Source organism: Athalia rosae, chromosome 2 (assembly GCF_917208135.1).
Source record: "Athalia rosae chromosome 2, iyAthRosa1.1, whole genome shotgun sequence".
Classification (NCBI taxonomy): Eukaryota; Metazoa; Arthropoda; class Insecta; order Hymenoptera; family Athaliidae; genus Athalia; species Athalia rosae.
In genome coordinates, this window is record NC_064027.1 from 22,218,503 (window position 1) to 22,237,478 (window position 18,976).

Consider the following 18,976-nt stretch of genomic DNA (forward strand, 5'->3'; position numbering starts at 1 on the left):
GTACATTGAGGTACAACCGTTGGCGATCGCTATACAAACTTTACCATTCGTTTTACCAATCTTAACGTATGTACATAAATAATGAATTCCTTAATGGTGATCAAGCTGTGCACAGATGTTTGGTAGAAATCATTGGTTCTTGCGCTAGAATATAGAGTTTGATTATCCGTTGACTGATTGTGAGCACCGGAGTGAGGGTTTGTATTGTTAATTCCTTGTTGCAATTCAAATGACGCAGCTAGGCTCGATATTAAATGGCGACGTGTTGGCAAGACAGGAATTCTGTCGATAAGTTAGAGGTTTGAGCGAAACTTCTATGGTAACAGAAATGACCGCACATTCATCAACTATTTAAATTGCTGTCTGATGCTGTGGCATCGCGGTTATTTAATTCATTGTATTGTGGCATAAAATAGGCGTGTTCTACGGAAGCTTGGTGGGGACATCTGATTAGCTTTGTATGTGGCCCTGTTGGCCACATATACACATACCGAGGCCTGCCGAGCTTTGCTTCTCATTTAATTACACCCTATAATATCGGATTCTGAGTCTCAATATTCAGCAACATTTGTATTGTATGTAGATGTGTCTATATGTAGAGTCATTTGGGTTAACTGCGCGCAACGGGTGAGTGTACCTGTTATTCTGATGTGGAGTAATTACAAGTTTGCGTACACTTAGCTGCTGCGCAACGGGTGGGTGTACGCATGCATGTTATTCTGATGTGGAGTAATAACAAGTTTGCGTACACTTAGCTGCTGCGCAAAGGGTGGGTGTACGCGAACATGTTATTCAGATGTGGAGTAATAACAAGTTTGCGTACACTTAGCTGCTGCCCAACGGGTGGGTGTACGCATGCATGTTATTCTGATGTGGAGTAATAACAAGTTTGCGTACACTTAGCTGCTGCCCAACGGGTGGGTGTACGCATGCATGTTATTCTGATGTGGAGTAATAACAAGTTTGCGTACACTTAGCTGCTGCGCAAAGGGTGGGTGTACGCGAACATGTTATTCAGATGTCGAGTAATAACAAGTTTGCGTACACTTAGCTGCTGCGCGCAGTCACAGCTGATGACTATTTATGTGTTATTTAGTCATTTTTCATGATAAGTCAATTCTAATAGAGTTGTATATTCATGTATGTTTGATCATGGTCATGTTTTGAGTGCGAATAATTGTACATAAGTTTATTCATCCACAACATCAAATTTAGCAGCTAACAATAACTAGCTTGACTTGCCATCTTGCTAGGCGCTTTAAAATCTTGACCGATATTAGTGGTGGGACTATGTATTGAGAGATTTTCTCCCAGAAATTTGAAGAGAAATAAAAACCCAAGTTTCGTCACTGCCGCATGCCCGTACGCGCGCGGACTTGGTGCTTGAAACATTCTTATTGTTAGTAACGCTTAATGCGTTTTGAACCCAAAACGTGCAAAAATTGTAAGGAATCAAGCGCTTTCGCAACTCTGTGCGTGGTACTTGACTTCCACGCGACTATTTCTAAGACGCCAATCGGAATTCCACGTTTCAATCCATCGATAATAAGAAAATTTTCTTAGAAGTACTGATCAATATTTCTTGTTTTCAATTTTCATTCTAATATAAATTATCTTACAAATGTTAGGGTTTTGTCTCTAGTTCTTTTGCTAAATTGAGGCGCATTTATTATCCACATATGTATTCAAAAAAATCCTATATTTCTCCCACATCTCAGATGGCGAATGCGAAAATGATTTCCTTGGTTTTAACCGCTTGATACATCAATGATCACGTTAACTGCGGTTGGTATGCACCCCTAAGTCCAAGAAAGGCTTCAAGTGCTGCTAGTTCAAAAAACTGGTTGACTGGGCCAGTGAGAGGGCGAAAGCTCGCGGCACTTTACTACCAAAGTAGATGGGAACATCGACACACAGTCAGTTAGATGTCCCTACCGGCCTTTCATAGTAGAGAGCGTTGGTAAAAGCGTTGACTGAAATGGTAAGAGCGGTGAAAGTAGTTAAGAATTTTCAATGTTACTGTGCAGCGCCGTGAATTCAAATTAATCGTTTATCGAATACTTTCAAATACCACAGAACAAAATGAACGATGACCAAAAATCAATGATCTGAAAATTATTGGAAATACATTTGGATAATTTATTATCTTTTGTATACTGCACACATTGACCTGCACAACCAATTCTTTATTAAAAAATGAAAAATGTATGACTACATGAATCGTATCTGAGTGAGTATATTATATTACATTGAATAAGTATTGTTACTCACTGATGATTATTATTTATAACAAAACTGTTTTCGGGATACGGAGAAATTTTTTCACATTCTCAGAATATGTAATTATGTTCTTTGTTTGTCGAGTTCAACTAGAATTAAACTCGTAGTGGAATAAATCCGTGAAAGTTATTTTCTTTTTCGTTTCAGACGACGATATTATTAACATTGTACGATTTCTTGTATTCTCCATATTCATCTCTTAGTTCGTCATTTACTAATTTTTTCCTGGCGAATTCGTTAATAAGTGGAGTCTATATTATTCATGATATTGATAAATAAATTCGATATTACTCTGGTATGGAACATTAGTCGACAATCTTTTGTTTGTGTTTAGTTCTCTTTAGAATATTGCGAAATAAATGTTGATAAAGCCAATACATAATAGAAATGTATATTTGACAATACTTAATTATCGATTCTCAGATGACTGTTTAAGAGAATCGTTATAAAGAAATATAAGATATCTTAGTAATGGCATCTCAGTAATACGATTTTTTTCATTAGTGTTGAAATAGGCGACTTAAAATTTATTGCAGACATCAACGGTTGAGAAAATGAATGTTAATTGATATTTCATGAGCATTTGCTTAAGCCTTGATAAAATTTGTTATAATGTTTTACAGGTAGTCTCGCATGAGATAGAACTGTTCATTACTTCATGTTTTCTGTTTTGTAATTGGTTGAAGACATATTTCCATGTCATAGTTGACACTATACAGTTTCGAAACATAACCACTGTATAAAGAGTACAATTAAGTAAATTTTATTTTTTTCTCAATATTCATTGTTTCCATAATTAGTTTCTATAGGTCTTGGCACAGCTATTGAAGGCTCAAATATGGCTCTTTGATTACAATTAATAATAATCATGAAATAATATTAATTTATTCGTCTATATGATATAGGTGTATATTATTTGAATTTTCCATGTTACATCCAAGATAGAAACGATGTCCTATCGTTAGTATGTGATCGTCAGCGTTATTCTCTTATATTATTTTTTCTTCTATGTATATTCGCTGCTGTTCTTTTCTATTCTTTTTTGTTCAAATTTAAAAAATGGCAGGTGTAAATTTGATTTTTTTTTTTAGTCCAAATACTGATTTCTTACGAAGATCATATAATGCATTAATTGTACGTACATTCATTAGATAGTTATTATAATATATATATATATATATATTAGGGCAGAGTCGTTTTCGAACTTTGATGCTTCAAGGGCCTTAAATGCTTCCAAATGAATTTAAAAAAATTCCCTAGTCCGCATTGCCACCGAAGTTTCTTATGGAAATAACATGAGAATAACATGTTCGTTTATTGCAATTTTATAGGTCGTTGATGAATATGTAGAAAATTATAGATATACATATTTTCATAAAAAATTTAACGCTCCACAAGAAAAGTCTCTTATGATGTTTTGCTAAATCGACTGTTTCAAAAGTTATTCTAATGATAATTTTATATAAATTAAACTTTGACCTCGAATTCAACTTAGGAACCAGTAGATTTAGCGAAAACTCATAAAAGACTTTGTTTGTAGAGCGTTGAATTATTTATACCAATATGTATTTTCATAATTTTTTATATTTTCGTCCACGACCTATAAAATTTCAAAGAACAAGATATGTTATTTTCATGTTATTCCCATAAGAAACTTCGGTGGCAACGCGAACTATCTTACAATTAGAGTTGATATTAAAAGCTCAGATTTTTAGGGAATTTTTTTGAATTCATTTGTAAGCGTTTAAGCCCCTGGGAGCATCAAAATGCGAAAACAACCCTGTTAAGGACCACCCTAATATGTATCTTAGTCCTTCAAGTGAAATATTATATCAGACATCGGCAAGCTATAAATTATTTTATAATGTCGCCAGTAGATATTTTGTGCCTCTTTTTCCGTTGATGTTACGATTGAATCGGCGAAACAGATTTATCATTCGTTTGTTAGCTGATTTAGGGAAAAAACAATCAACAATTGCATGCATTCAGAAATTCGCTTCGATTCTTTTTTTTTTCTTTCGTATAAACCAAGAGGCACCATTTACAAATATTCATACATAGTCAATTATTTAAGCTACTTACACATTCTTTTCAAATCACATGATTGATCGATTAAAAATATACGTATATGTCGTTGTTATAATAATCTTGATTTGTTTAACCAAGTATACTCTATATTCTGCCTAACGATGAATTCATACTAATAAAATTCAATTGGAACAAATATTTCTTTCGATTTCGATTTTAATTTTGTCTTTTCTCGGTTGGCAGATGCGCTTTGCTCTTTAAAAGTCCTAGTTTTGTGTGTTTGTGATTTTTTGCGGCAATAACTAAGAGCAGCCAAATCACGTCTCATTCACACAAATATTTAATTATATCTAATGCAAATCAACTTCCCCTAATTCATCATCCAAAGTGATTTGTTGCAAAATGTAAAATGCTAATACATTTCTGTGCTATCGTTACGGAATAAAAATGAAATTGAGTAAGCCTGTATCTAGTATCAAGGTGCCAGCAAAAAAGGCTAGAACAAAAGATTCAATTTTTATCTCTAAATAGTTGATTGCAGATAAAAAAAAAAAAAAAAAAAAAAAATGTTCATCACTAAGCACAACGCAAGTAATACAATTCTATGTCACCACCATAAGTTTTGAATATTACATTATTGTCGTACAATTGAAAAGCTTTCTAATATATTTAACAATAAACAGTATATACTTATATAGTTCGTATAACAGTTCTATCATTTAGCGATAAAAATAAACACAGCATGCCGCGTGAGTTGTTTTTGTGTTTTCGTTATTATTTTATCATTCTCAACGGCATAGAGAGATCAACATTATATTATATATCTAAGAAAACTCGTCGATTTTTATTACATTTTCACTGCCAAATGCGAGCTGACGAACTGTGCCGATCCAGAATATTATTTTTTATTTAATAGGATGAGGGGAATGACCTGTTGAAAGCAATAAACGAGTCATATTCTCTCCACTTGGTAGAAATGTAACTGACGACGAATAAACTTCTATGTGTTGTTTTGTGCACATATTGTTGGACCGACAACAAATTATGAAGTACACTATCAAATAAAATCATAAGTTTCCATGCACTAGCCACCACGTCAACAAACAAAATTATGTCATTCTTCTTTATGCAATTTATGCAGTCCAGTTATGAGGTATTCATATGAGCGCCAAAGCATTCGTTTCTTGTGTGTAATTTTTTCTTCAAACCTTGTGCTCAGCGATAATATAATAATATATATTCATTTTCGTTTTTGTTTCTACAAGTTATTGTTTGTCCATCTATTCCCTCAATGTGCTTGCCGTCTGTGTTGTTACTGTTATTTTTCTCTTACATCACACACACCATACAACTTTTACACACACACAGACATATATTACGTTACAATATTTTACATCTATATATATTTATTTGTTGTATTCCACGATTAAACACTAATGTAGGCCATGGCATTTTTTTTCGTCATATAAATTAAAAGGGTCTGATATTTTATTGATTTATCTCATTTTGGTTTTTCTTATGTTCAGACATAACGAAAGAAACGGTTCTTCCATCTCTTAGATATGTTACAATAGAGGATTTGCCGGAAAATAACTCTTCTTTGGTCATACTTTCATAATACTGTAGGTAAAAATGAACCATATCTAATTTTTTTGAGTCAACTCTGGAAAACAAATTGTAACTATCAGACCCTTACAGTTTTTCATGCCCAAAATGCGAATACGAAAGACAGTATTGCCTTATCTTAAATACATTCTATTCTCTATTCAGAGTAATAATAATAATGACAATGAAAGTATAATTGAGGTGCAAAACCTAAAGGCTTCTAATTTACTTATCGAAGCTGAAAATCCGACAGTTTCATAATAAAATAAAGACAAATAGATAGAACAATTAAATTAGAATTACGCGTGATAAATAAGTCTTAGAAAACATGAAGAAAGCGTAAAAACATTACGTATATTGGTATAATGAAGAATCGCGAGGCATAAGTTTTTAACCATGCGCGTCTGTTTTGCACGAAATAATCACAAAAATCATCACTAATTTTCTCTGAATTGCACATCATATAGCGCGAATGAAGAAAGAATCAAATGATGTAACCATTATAGTCATTTGATGACGCAGATTACAGTGTTGGGAATCGCAATAACATTTCCCAGAAAAATTACGAGTTTACAGAATGAAAAACGATCAATTCCGTTTGTTTTTTTCTTACCTTTCTTCCTTACCAATTTCCGTTGGTAGAAAATTGATTTGTATAACGTTGTTTCAAATATCTTCATAGCTCGAGGAAAAAACCGAACAAAAATAATTAAAAGGAATAAATAGCCAACCCATTAAAAGGTTTATTCCTTCTAATTATTCAAAAAGCCAATAAATAGATGATTTTTGAATATATTTTTTGGCCATTTGGCAATGGGGGGTTTGGATATTATTTTAAGCAGTACAATAAATTAAACTTTGCCACAGAAAACAAAACGGTGAAACTCAATGATCTTCGTACTATTGTCTCTATAGTTATCTCTGTAGTAAAAAGATAAGACATAAATATTCCATAACTGAAGAAACTTTTCGAAGGACTGGTTACTTACGGACGAAGCTTTGTCTATTGTCAAATCGAACCGTCAAGTCAAAGGACGCTGAATTTTGGTTGCAATTTATGGATACTTGCTTACGGAGATCTGTGGTCAGTAGATGCGGCGAATTTCTTGTTCTTACGATTCTATTCGGCTGGTAGTGTTTATAAAAGATTACACTTTCCTGAACGTCTTCGTTTCCGACGATTTTTCTCCAGTTCGGCCGGCGGCTGGTTTCTGATTATACGTACTACCTGTAAACAGCAGTAATTGAAGATTTGTAAATTAAGGCATGCAATTCCCTGTATATTCGTTGTTGAATTTAAATTCAACCTACCTCATGGAATGCTGCATCTACATTGAGCGGTGGATCCTTAGCGGAAGTTTCAATGTAAGGAATCCCCAATCTGTGTGCTAGTTCTCTGCCCTGTTCTTCGGTAACTTTTCTAAGATGTACTAGATCAACTTTGTTAGCAACCAAGAGCATCGGATAAACATCGCGATCCTTTACTCTGAGGATTTGAGTGTAAAAGTTGACAACATTTTCATATGACTGTTTATCCGTAACCGAGTAAACTAATAGAAATCCATCCCCTTTTCGCATGTACTGTTCGCGCATTGCACTGAATTCTTCCTGTCCAGCTGTATCCAGCACTGGAACAATTTGAATTATGAAATTCTATAGTGGAGATCTCACTCAAGTATTATAAAAACAAATTGACTTACCATCAAGTATGCACCATTGTTTGTCTACCTCTGTATGTTGAATGTAACTATCTTCTATCGTTGGATCGTAGTCAGTAACGAATAATTTTTGAAAGAATTGTATAGTGAGAGCACTTTTTCCGACACCTCCATCCCCTACAACAACTAGTTTGAAGGTCAGGAGGTTATCATTGTTAGGAGGTCGCGTCATGCCACCCCTAGGTCCTCCACCCCCGCTTCCTCCGCTCTGCCTGCGTCTACCTATTCTGTCAAACCCAATATGACTCCTTGTATCGTGTCCTCCACGACTGTGCTGCTACAAAACAGTGTAACTTTCTTCTTTGTTGGTCAGCAGTTGTGCCTTAAATTCAAAGAAATATAACAGTACCATAAAATTTACAACAACTTCGAAACATAGGGTATTCTGTACCTGGGAATTTCAAGGAGATTCATGGGGTATTTTAAAACATCAAAGACTGAACTTGGAAACGCAATATTACAGTCTTCACATTGTTGTAACTTTAGCTACTTGCTCATGATTGGGTGTCAAGTTACGCAGTATACTAAGTTTTATTAGCCATCTCTATTGTGTTAGTCAACTAGTTCTCCGACAAGAACTCAACAATTTCCAAACTCTACAACTGTGTGTCCCAATGAATCAAATGTCTGATTAGCAACGAAAACAGGATAATTTTTTTGCATTGGGATGGTTCTTTGTGAAAAGAAATGTCTACTTGCTCTAGCTACCGAAAATCCTTACATATTAGGGAATGAACGGAGAAAAAATTGGATTAAAAAATAATACTCTAGTTCTATACTTTAAAATGCCAAAATGAGAACCAGAGAAAAAAAATGTGTACATATTTGGGGGAAAAATCAGTGTTTACAGTCATTCGGGCGTATGGGTGTTATTTGTTATTTTTTATGTAAATTCAATGATCAGACTGTGACAATGGAAAATTCTACCTCACAAAAAGTTGTTACGATAGCGTTTATTATTCATTAGGGATTAAAGACACACTAATTACGCTGAATCGGCAATTTGCTCACCTTACATCGTCTGTCACTTTCGGCAGACCAAAGTATCTCACGATCTTGAGTTCTCAATGTATTATCTATGATATGACCTATTCGGAACGGTATGACTATGTCGTCCGTCGTCTGTCGCCACTGACAGACGACGCCTGCGCTGCTAAGCGTACAATGTAAAACTTCCCTACACCTCCGTGGTAAAACCGTTGCTATTGCGAATGGATTTCCCAACGGTAAAACGTTGGAAAATTGAAAGATCCTGGAAAGTCATGATCTTCTTGGTCTGATGATCATTCCAGCAGAATCATCCCTCTGGCGTTGCCTGAAAATTTTTACCAGAGAGTAGAGACTCCCCTATTTGTACCTCTAGATTGTTCGGCACCCTTTTCCGGTATAAAAAATTCTGAGGTGCCCTACAGTCGATAATTTATCTCTCATTGTCAGTGAAGAAATAGGTAGTGTTGGTTATTTCCTAGCAAGAGACTATAAACGTTAAGTGTAGATAGGAACTACACTCAACGCTATAATCAATATTTAGATCATCTCAAAAATGGCCATGGTCTAGCCTCGGTTGTCGAAATTATTGCTAAGACAACACAATTACTCCTGCAGCGTTTTTTTTTTTCACATTTTTATTTATTTTTTTATCGAATCATATATATATGTGTTTCATTTCATATATTGTTCCTAATAATAATAATACTATTTTGACATTTTCATTCAATTACATTAATTGCAATTATATCAATGACACAATCCGATATATGGAATATATTTAGATTTTGAAGTACCGTTACTTATACGTATAAGTTAATATAAGACTCACAGTACATGATAATAATAACAACATCATAATAATAATACTTAAGGCAGTGCAGACATATGTATATGATTCCTTATAAAATCTGCACCAGAATGTTATAATTATCCAACGAAGACGGAATGCTGAATTGAACGTACATAGCTTACGCATTCATAGTTTCATTTAATTTTCTTTTCTCTCTCAAAATATATATATTATACATAAGCTAACGATAAGTTTGTATTCATATACATCGGTGACAATGAGTGTGGGTTTACGACTGTTGGTTGGGTGCAGATGGGAGGGGAAAATTTGTTGATTATAATAAAATAATTTTCGTATTCACAGTATTTGGGAAAAATAATTCAAGTACAATGTTTATACTGGAATTCTTTGTACAGAGAATTAGAGAAAGATTTATAGATAGAGATGTTCGAAAACAGTATACAAATCTACAAATGGAAAACGTGGATTTTTAGACATCTTTAGCCAAGTCCTAACTGGACGTTGAAAATCGCTCAAAAATCAATGCTAATCTTTTCATCTATATTATATATTACCAATAACAAAAAAATGAAATGAGAACTTCACGTCGAATTTCATGTACTTCCGAAAACACAAAATAAAGACTATACCATTCATTTGACTCTTATTGTCTGCTTTTTATAATTAACCGTGGCACGATTAGGTATAACATGACGCACAAAAAATTAATATATACCATAATGTGCGTAATTGGAAATTTATATTTTCTCAGGCTTCGAGTGGACAGCTAATTGTTTTCGAAAATATGAAAACTACGGGGATAGACGGGTGTAACCGACGATAACTCAAAGTACTGTAAAATGTTTTCTTGTCGAATGGGTCGCGACCCACCCGATTCTCCGATTTTCGCCTCTTCATATGTTTAATATTGCACATTGCCCGATTTCTCTATTACAATTACGTAGTACGTTACGGATATAATTGATCTAACAGAAAATAAATTATTGAAAAAACAGAACATGGTATTTTGACCATCGATAAAAATTGAAGATTCGTCTTTGACAGGCCAAATGCAGATGAAACCTTCATTTTTTCTATAGACTGTAGTTAAGACTAAGGAGAAAAAAAAAGTTTTATCTGTATATGACATTTTATACTACGCCGCATAGGGATTTTTTTATGTTTCACATTCTTTTCTGCAGTCGGCCTGTACATGATATATTCAAAATTTGGCGAAAATCGCACGCCTATACAGAATACAAATATTGAAGTACCTATAATATCATAGCGACTCCGAACAACGTCCAGTTAACGAATACTTCGTTCGCCAATTTCTACTACGTGTATGGATGGATTATATGTGTGGGCCTTTTTATTATTGGGCGTAAAAATTCTACACGCGAGAAACTCTTTCATCTATGATCTACAATATACATAGGGTGCTAAGAACTGTAAGGGTGTCCAGCTCACACTTTTTCAATTTCTTATCCGTCTGACAACAAGTCGAATGGAATCTAAAAATTCCAGCTCTTGTACGTACCGAATGTAGTATCTAAGTCTTTGAATTTTATTCTGAGTTGAACAAAAGATGAAGCTCTCGAGGAAGCATCCTGAAGTTTTTTTCAGTGAGTTATGCCCTTCCGATTCTGAGCCCTCAATGTGATGTAGATATACATTTTGTAAATGCATACATCGTATCGTTGTCAGCTCTACCAGCTCTAATTACTTCTATCTAATTATAACTGTTCATACTATATCAAACCTAATTTGAAAAAGTGACTAGCTGTTTATTGTTACTATTATTGTTATTATGTTTTTTGTTGTTTTTGATATTGTTATGATTATTATTGTTATTCTTTTTGCTGTTGTTATTACTATTAATATCATTATTATCGTTATTGTTATTGTAATTGTTATTCTTGTTGTTGTCCCTGTCGTTTTCGTGCTGTCATTGTCGTTGTCGCTATCGCTATCGCTATTGTTATTGTTATCGTTATGAACTTCAATTTATAATACTCATACCTTAATTATGAATATTATTATGTCACTCAAATAATAATAGCCGTACCATAGATATGTTCAATATATCTATGGCCGTACGTACAGAATATTGACCGCAATCATCGCTGTTAATTACCAAAAATGTATGATGCGTATGATGATCATAAATAGAGAAACCAATAATATCGAATAAATTAATAATCTTTTTTCTCTCTATTTAAACACGATAATTTTGTAAATTTATTTTTATCACTATCATAGAGATCAAAATTATCAAAGCTTACAATCCATTCACCGAATGTTCTAATTCAGACATTTGACGCGCATCAGAAAAAGAGTAGAGACATAAGAAGCGTTGAGCGTAAAATTTTGAATAATCGATTGAGCTTTGATCTGCGACTCGATTTAGGTACAGTCTATTTTATCATTATTATGATTATTGTTATTATTATAATTATTGTTGTCGCTGTTGTTGTTTGTTGTTATTTTTATTCACTTATGGTTTAATTCGTATATTCTATATTCGTCAATTTTGTTGAGTAATTTCGCAATGTTCTTAAATATATAGATTGTATAGAATTGTGTTGAATAAAGTTGAGGCATACGATTATTTACGATACATTTATAATACCTATGGACATAAGTGAAAATCACGATTAATTACTGTATTGATTTATCATTGTATAGCATAACTAATTGACAATTAACTACCATTAATTATAATACTACATGTTCGATTATTCGGCTTACCTAAATACCTTTACATGTATACAAGTATACGAGTTACAACTATTCAACATGCAACATATACATCCTGAGCGAGCAGTTTTATTCCTGCTTTTGTTGTATTTAAATACTTACACATATTTTTTATGCATATCTAAGGATATTGTTATCATAATTATTAATATTATTATTATGATCGTTATCACTATCATACAGCGAACTCACATGTGGTCCGGCAGAGCGTTTATTTATTCGATTACTTTTTATTCAACTTTTCATTTAGATGAGTAATTCCGAGTATATTTTGACTAGCATTTATCTTTATTAACTCTTTTGCGGATACCGTAGGTTAGATTATATAGGTTAAAAATAAGTAATAAAATGGCGGAATTAAGATTACTCTATTTTTGTTTGATATTGTTACGCATGGAACGATTATGTTCTGGTTTAACATTTGGTTTGATTGTTGCGGTATTACTTCATAATTATATTCTTTTTTACTCTAACTGTTAGTTTTTCCGATATTTGAGAGTGTTATCCGTAAGCTCTTTATGTCAATTATAATTTTTTGCATATACCTATTTTACTTTCCAAGATTCCCTAATTGTAAGAATTACTTCACTCCCCAGAACTTTCTACTACATCAATAATTTGGCGCATTTCAGTCCCATACGATTACACTATAATAATTTTTACGTCTTTTTTATCTTCAGTTTTTCGTGAAATCACTCTCGAATATAAGTATACGGTCTATCCGTGTATAGTATATTGCCCTGTTTTGAGCTTATAGTGATAATGGCACTAATTCTTTTTCTCATTCTTTCTTCAACCTCTCATCTCTTTTGTAGGTATTATCGTAACTAATTTTATCGTTATTATTACTATCGTTATTATCATTATTATTATTATCATCATTACTGCTGCTGTTGTTGTTGTTGTTGATGTTTTTGTTGTTGTTGTTACTATTATTATTGATTTTTTTTTTTGTACAGAAATCGTTATCGATCGTTGTATAATACCTCATGAATTTGATCGCACAACCGATTTCTATAAACACAATAATGACTACGTGTCAGTGTAATTATACACACGAACAGCAGATCTTATTTCGATAGATCAATCATCATTGGCTCAAAATTATTCTACGATTATCAATGTCATTTATAGTTGTTATTTCAAAATATAATCTGCGTTTATCAAGGGAGCGTGGTTAGTTTAGGTCTAGAATGATCTATATAATAATTAATCGTTTGTAAATTTCTGGCATTTCAATTTCGTTAAAGTAGCATCGCGTTTGGCGATGATTGGGGTCACGTTATCTCTGCAGTTCTTCGTAAATTTAGGCATCCGCGACGGCCATGGTATGCGTAATACCGTCTTACGATCTTCAGAGATTATCGTGACTACGAGACTAATCGATTATCACTAGAATATGTGTGGTGCAAGTTGGAGTTTCCAAAGTGAAACTGGCCGTGCGAACACAGTAACTTGGCCTTTCTCCTTACCGCCAACTAAGAAAACATATAATGGCGCGGGACCAGGTGTGCTCGATTCGGTTACAGCCATTTTGGCTTTTTGTCTCTCAGCTCTCGAAGCGCTCAGGGCGCGTCTCGAGGGTGATCCTAGAGGCAAGCTTTTCGGGGGAGCCCGAGGTCTCATTTCCTGAAGTTCGAGTAGTTCTTCAAATGTTTGGGAGGCTGATCTTCCAGGCCCGTCCTCTAGAACGCTGTCTGGAGGACTATTCAGCATTTTCGCATACTTCGGATCCATATTCATTTCGAGACCCAAGTAGTTTGGGTTACAAAAACCGAATTGTCCCTCGCGTATTATTTTTTGTTTCGATTTTTTCAGCCAGTCGTCGTCTCCCAAAGGATCTCCAGGACTCCTAGCCTCGATGCTCGCATAATCTGACGTCGACTCTTCGCCCTCTTCAAGGTCAGCGAATCGCACAGATGCTGATGTCGGAATTTTCGTTGGCGCTGTTGGTGTCTTCGGCGTCTGAACTGCTTCATATAAATGTGAACTGTAGCTCTCCCCTCGTGCCGGTGGTTGATAAGCTTGGTGAACCGTAGCGAAGTCCCTGGACGATGAAATAAAAAAAAAAAAAACAACGAATAAAAAATACACTCCCTAATTCGGGTAAAGATTATTCTTGCTTCTAATCACCTTTTCTCCGCTTCCGCGACTTCTATTAACCTTGAGGTCGGCGGGTCTTTTTGGTATTCTTCGTCGGTGTCTTCGTCTGGATCCACGAATACCAGTCTAGCAGCTTCAACGGGTGTTAATACAGGTGTTGGTAACGTTAAGGCGCGGAAATTTGGCACTGAGATCGGATCTCTTATCATTCCAGAGGTCGAACGGTGTTCAACCGTTGACCTTGGAAGTTCCGGAAGCTTCTGACGGCGTCTTGCCAACGCGTTTGCACTACGAGACTTCACCATTCCTGTCGTTGGTTCAGCCACTTCCACGTCCACCTGTTGAAATGGGTAGTAGGAGTTTACCTGTGAATTAGACATGTTATGGATTTTTCTTTTGGCGAAAAGCGTGAATGAGTAGCGGGCCGGATGATTTTGAGTGAGATTGAAACGTGACATTTTTATGTCGTACATACTTCCTGAGGACTTTCTTCATGGTCATCTTGACCACTGAGTACCGAGTAGCTGCACTTAGTGGGGTGGCTTAATTTGGAAAGGTTTATTTGAGAGAATTTTGATATTTCCTTGAGGAAACTCGGCCGCGTTGGTGCTTCGGAGGGCGATATTCTGTTTGAGGATAACCTGGGGCGCTGATTTCGGAAACGAGCTTTCGGATGGTCGACGCAAGAACCTCGAAGCAGCAGATCGGAAACTGCGAGAGCCACACTTTCGGCACGCGGTTGAGGCTTCAGACCAGGCACGCTCAGTTTTTCCCATGTTTCAGTGCCTGATATGGGGATAATAAAAAGAAATTGAAAAACTTAATTACATCTAAGTGTACCAAGCAAAATTTGGAATTAAAGTCCTTTCCAATGATAGAACTTTTAATCATTTCTAGAATCCTCCAACTGCTTAAAAACGCTCAATGTCAGAATGACTCATGACAACTTCCGATAACTTGCATATTTTAAGGATTTTTATTCATTGCAACAAAATCAAGGGATTGCAACAAATTGAGATATTCAACGGAATACCAACCAAAATGAAACCTCCAAAGTTCATTGGTAGGTAGCCCCCCGCTTTCGCCTCCAAAAAGTAGCATACAGCTGGGGAGTCTGCATGCAGCATGTCCATGAAGAGGTCCCGGTCCAGGTTTGCTTTTTAGTATGCACCACGAAGCGGTATTAACATCCCACCTCCAGCAGTCGCTTCTTTCCTGAAGATCCGTCATCCCTCCATAAATGTAAACGGCATCCTCGTGTAGCACTGCCGAGTGTTTGTGCCTTGCCGCTGGTCCACATTCGCTGGATGAGAGCAGATGCCAAGATTCCGTTTCTAGATTGAATGTGCCAAATTACCACAAATTCTTTTTCGATATTATTGCGGTAGGAAATCAATAATATCGTTAGAAAGCATCAATTTACCAAAATGAAAAGCCCAGAGTTCAGGTGAACTGCCTCTGAGATCCTGGTAGCCACCGTATATTAACATTTGACCTTTATGGACGAGAGCGGTATGTCCTCTACGTCCTCTTGGCACCGCGCAACCTCGTTGTGCCCTTATTTTCCTCCAGGAATTGCTCTGAAATAATTAAAAAAAAATTATTGTTAAAAATTCGTCCACTTATTGGTCATGCGAGACTCTTTCGCCTGTAGTTTAAAATTAATAGATTTATGAGGTTTCGGAATTTTTTTGTATCCGCTCGTTTTGAACTTCGCCCGTTACCGTGTTTTTCAAAACAATAACTGAATTGTCAAACACGGTAACTTGGAAATAAGTTCGAAAAGAATAGGAAAAAGAAAAAAAAACCATAGTCACAGGAAATTTTCTTTGAGCATGTCGATTTGTTCGCAAGCTTTTCATCGAAATTTCTAAGGGCTCCACAATCTCGTATAAATCTTCCAAAACTTGCTACATTCTTCATAAAATTTCAAAAATAACAACGGCACTGTGGTGGATGAAAGTTTTTCAAGCTATGGGGTGTCCACTATCTTATTTTTTTCTCTATCATATATGTACACAAAATGTCCTAAGATTGCCTCGAATTTTGTCAAATTTCACATCTCTTTCAGTAGGAAATGTGCAGCGGGTCTAACAATGGCCATAGAAATCCATACTTTAGGCTGGCGAATGGTCTGCCAAGTAGGTGATTGGAGTAAAGAAAAGGGGAGAAAGTCGTGGACAAAAGGCCTAGAGAATTGGTTCTCTGCAGCAATTTGTCTTCTCCTATTGTTAGTTTCACTTGATTTCTGCATCAGCAGAAAAAAAACCATCCCACTGGATGTATTTCTAATCCGACAACCTCAAACGACTCCGGGCTGCAGAATTATCAGCTATTCAAATAAAGGAAAAGTAATTTAATGAAAAAACTACCCCGTGCATTATGAATTCAAGACCAAATTACAAAAGATGTGCTAAAAAGTTGATGACACAAATTCGTCTCACGATGTAAATCCGAGGAGTCTTTCAAAACGTGGTATGTCATTTACGTGGTTGGTTGGTTCACTTGGAACTCCAGTTATAAATTTCTTTGAGCTCCAGCGAAGCGAAGTTTAAATATTCATACGGGTGTTTCATGCTGTTGCTATGGAGACAGTCACTATCGCTCGCCTTTAGAATTATTATGCAGGCCAGCTGTGGATCACTGTAGTGGATGGATAGAAATTAGAAAACAAAAAAAAAGAAATAAAAAAAGAAGCATTCTGCGTCGAAAAATGTTGAAATAAGGAAGTCGTCCGCGTTTTTCAGACATAATAAGCGAACGTTGAGCCGAAGCGTCGGTCCGAACCAAGTCTAACTATGTAACGCATACATACACTATATTTAGATTCCTGATCCCCTTTTCCCATATTTCTATATGGCGCCAGTTGCGGATTCATGAGATGGCTAGATGAATAAATTTCTTTATCCCGCATGAAAAGTTTCGCGAATTCACTTATAGCGCGGCATTTGCACTTTCTTAACCACATTTCTCATGTTTCTTTATCTGTGTCACCGAGATATTCGGTAACGACAGTTACGCCGGACTTTGGAAGCCACAATCAAGCCTCAAATCCGCTTCAGATTCTCACAGAGAAATTGTTTTCGTTTTGCTTTTTCCATCGATGGAACTTTTTCTTCTTCACGCTTGTTGTTTTATCTACCGACTTTTTCCATATTCTTGATCCCTTCAGGCATCAATGTATAAGGAGTATTCTCGCTCAAGCGGGCCCTTCTGGTTGCAATATACCCTCCTGTAAACTTCAGGGATTCATGGTTACGCTAAACCTTCAATTTTAGGATTTTGTTGATCGAAAAATGAAAAATGGATTCAATTCCAAATGGCTAAATAGAAAATTCTCAAATTTTTGTTTTACCATCAGGGCTCGAAAGGTAACTCTTTGACAATCAAGAATCGCTATAGAAAATTTTTCTTCGAACCAAATAAACCGATGATTCATGCGTATTAAGATAGCTCCGCGCACCTTAGAGCGATTTTGATCATATTTTGGAAAGCTCATATCTTCCGAATGACTTCGAATTTGGGTCTATCTTTCTGGATTCGTTGTAAACGATTAGTCAAAAACGAGAATCTCGAAGGACATCGAAATCGGTGACCTTTATGGGTAGAAAGGTCATCCGCTTGAGCGAGAATGCCCCATATGTAAGTTCAGCAGGTTCAGCTTCTTTTACACCACTTTTTTAGATTAACTCATGAATATTCATTCGTCCATTTCGTTTTGTTTAGTTCGCTCTTTTTTCGTGATGAAAAAGTTCAGAATCTGGAGATTCAATCGTGAAGGAGATACGGGGCGATTAATTTGTCGATTATCCATCAGACTTTTTCGACTGAAAGATCTTACATGGAAATGGAAGCTTTCCTCTAATTCAAAGTTTGTTAAGCCAAGCATGAATGTTACGTCGCACATATAAAAGTTTACACATTGTCTAAACGTTAACGGTTTCGTTTTCATCAGATAACTGTGACTATTTGAACATGTGGTTCAGTTTAGAGGTAGGCCAATGACGTAAGAGTAAGGATAATACTGTGATTACATACTAATCACACTGCAAAAGTTGTGGCATTTGCACAAACATTTTCCGTGTGACAAAATAAAACTTAGGACTATTTAATTCTAAAAAAAATTAGCACAAGGCTCGTAAGAGCGAAGTTTGCAAGTGGGCACAAAAATTTTGAGTATACTTTCTATGTATTTCAGCACAGAGATATGAAAAACAATTTTCTGTGCAGGGACGAATCACCCTATCGCGTGATCGAGCCCGGGCCTAGGACGGCAAAATGTCGGAGGCGAAAAAACGTGGCGACTGGTTCTTTTTTAGAATTCGTGCCTTCTGTGAACGTCTAAGAACTCCAAACTCTGTTCATAGAATCTCTAAAGAGAAAATTTCGCGTATGAAGATTCCGATTTTTAAAAGTTTAATGCACCGAGCTGGATTTTTAATGACTAGCTCACTCTAAGTTCAAGTGTATCATTTTCATTTTACTCTACTGCAGACTACAGGCTTTGAGTATGGATGGTAAGTATCTATATTCAAAGCTAAAGGTACGAGTAATGGGTTGTTTGGTATTTTTGTTTGCATTGCTAAATTAAGTGTCATGTCGTATTTGGATGAATGAACCACAGATTCCACGTCATGGAAGCAGCACCTGTTTTTTTACACTTCAAAGATTTCGTCTACGTATAAAAGCGCCGAGTATTTCG

The 18,976-nt window shown here is 35.6% G+C and overlaps 2 protein-coding genes and 1 long non-coding RNA gene across 6 annotated transcripts in view; 1 reads left to right on the forward strand and 2 right to left on the reverse strand.

Moving 5' to 3' along the window:
• The first annotated feature begins 12 nt into the window (after positions 1–12).
• Positions 13–2,218, forward strand: LOC125500046. The gene is made up of 3 exons (XR_007277220.1): positions 13–627; positions 1,719–1,981; positions 2,077–2,218. It is a non-coding gene; the product is annotated as an uncharacterized LOC125500046 (long non-coding RNA).
• A 3,774-nt stretch (positions 2,219–5,992) lies between these two features.
• Positions 5,993–8,798, reverse strand: LOC105689430 (ras-related protein M-Ras-like). 2 transcript variants are annotated; one of them, XM_012406432.3, is made up of 4 exons: positions 8,643–8,798; positions 7,614–7,953; positions 7,225–7,541; positions 5,993–7,141 (listed from the first exon to the last, which is right to left on the reverse strand). In XM_012406432.3, exons 2-4 carry the CDS (start codon positions 7,801–7,803, stop codon positions 7,052–7,054), a joined length of 597 nt encoding a protein of 198 aa, XP_012261855.1. In that variant the 5' UTR covers positions 7,804–7,953; positions 8,643–8,798; the 3' UTR covers positions 5,993–7,051. The 2 variants fall into 2 exon arrangements, with proteins under 2 accessions (XP_012261855.1, XP_048507175.1); XM_048651218.1 differs by lacking the exon at positions 8,643–8,798 and adding an exon at positions 8,023–8,623.
• A 791-nt stretch (positions 8,799–9,589) lies between these two features.
• Positions 9,590–18,976, reverse strand: part of LOC105689429 (tip elongation aberrant protein 1-like) — a 29,903-nt gene continuing 20,516 nt past the window's right edge. Inside the window, exons 1-6 of one of the 3 annotated variants that reach the window (XM_048651215.1) lie at positions 17,090–17,420; positions 15,698–15,854; positions 15,312–15,608; positions 14,750–15,060; positions 14,305–14,639; positions 9,590–14,218 (exon numbers count right to left, since the gene is read on the reverse strand). In XM_048651215.1, coding sequence (XP_048507172.1) covers positions 13,564–14,218; positions 14,305–14,639; positions 14,750–15,060; positions 15,312–15,608; positions 15,698–15,854; positions 17,090–17,242 — 1,908 coding nt within the window. In that variant the 5' untranslated portion in view covers positions 17,243–17,420 and the 3' untranslated portion in view covers positions 9,590–13,563. Of the gene's footprint in view, positions 14,219–14,304; positions 14,640–14,749; positions 15,061–15,311; positions 15,609–15,697; positions 15,855–17,089; positions 17,421–18,976 lie in introns of those variants that run through there. The other 2 variants (XM_012406431.3, XM_012406430.3) reach the window with 2 other exon arrangements.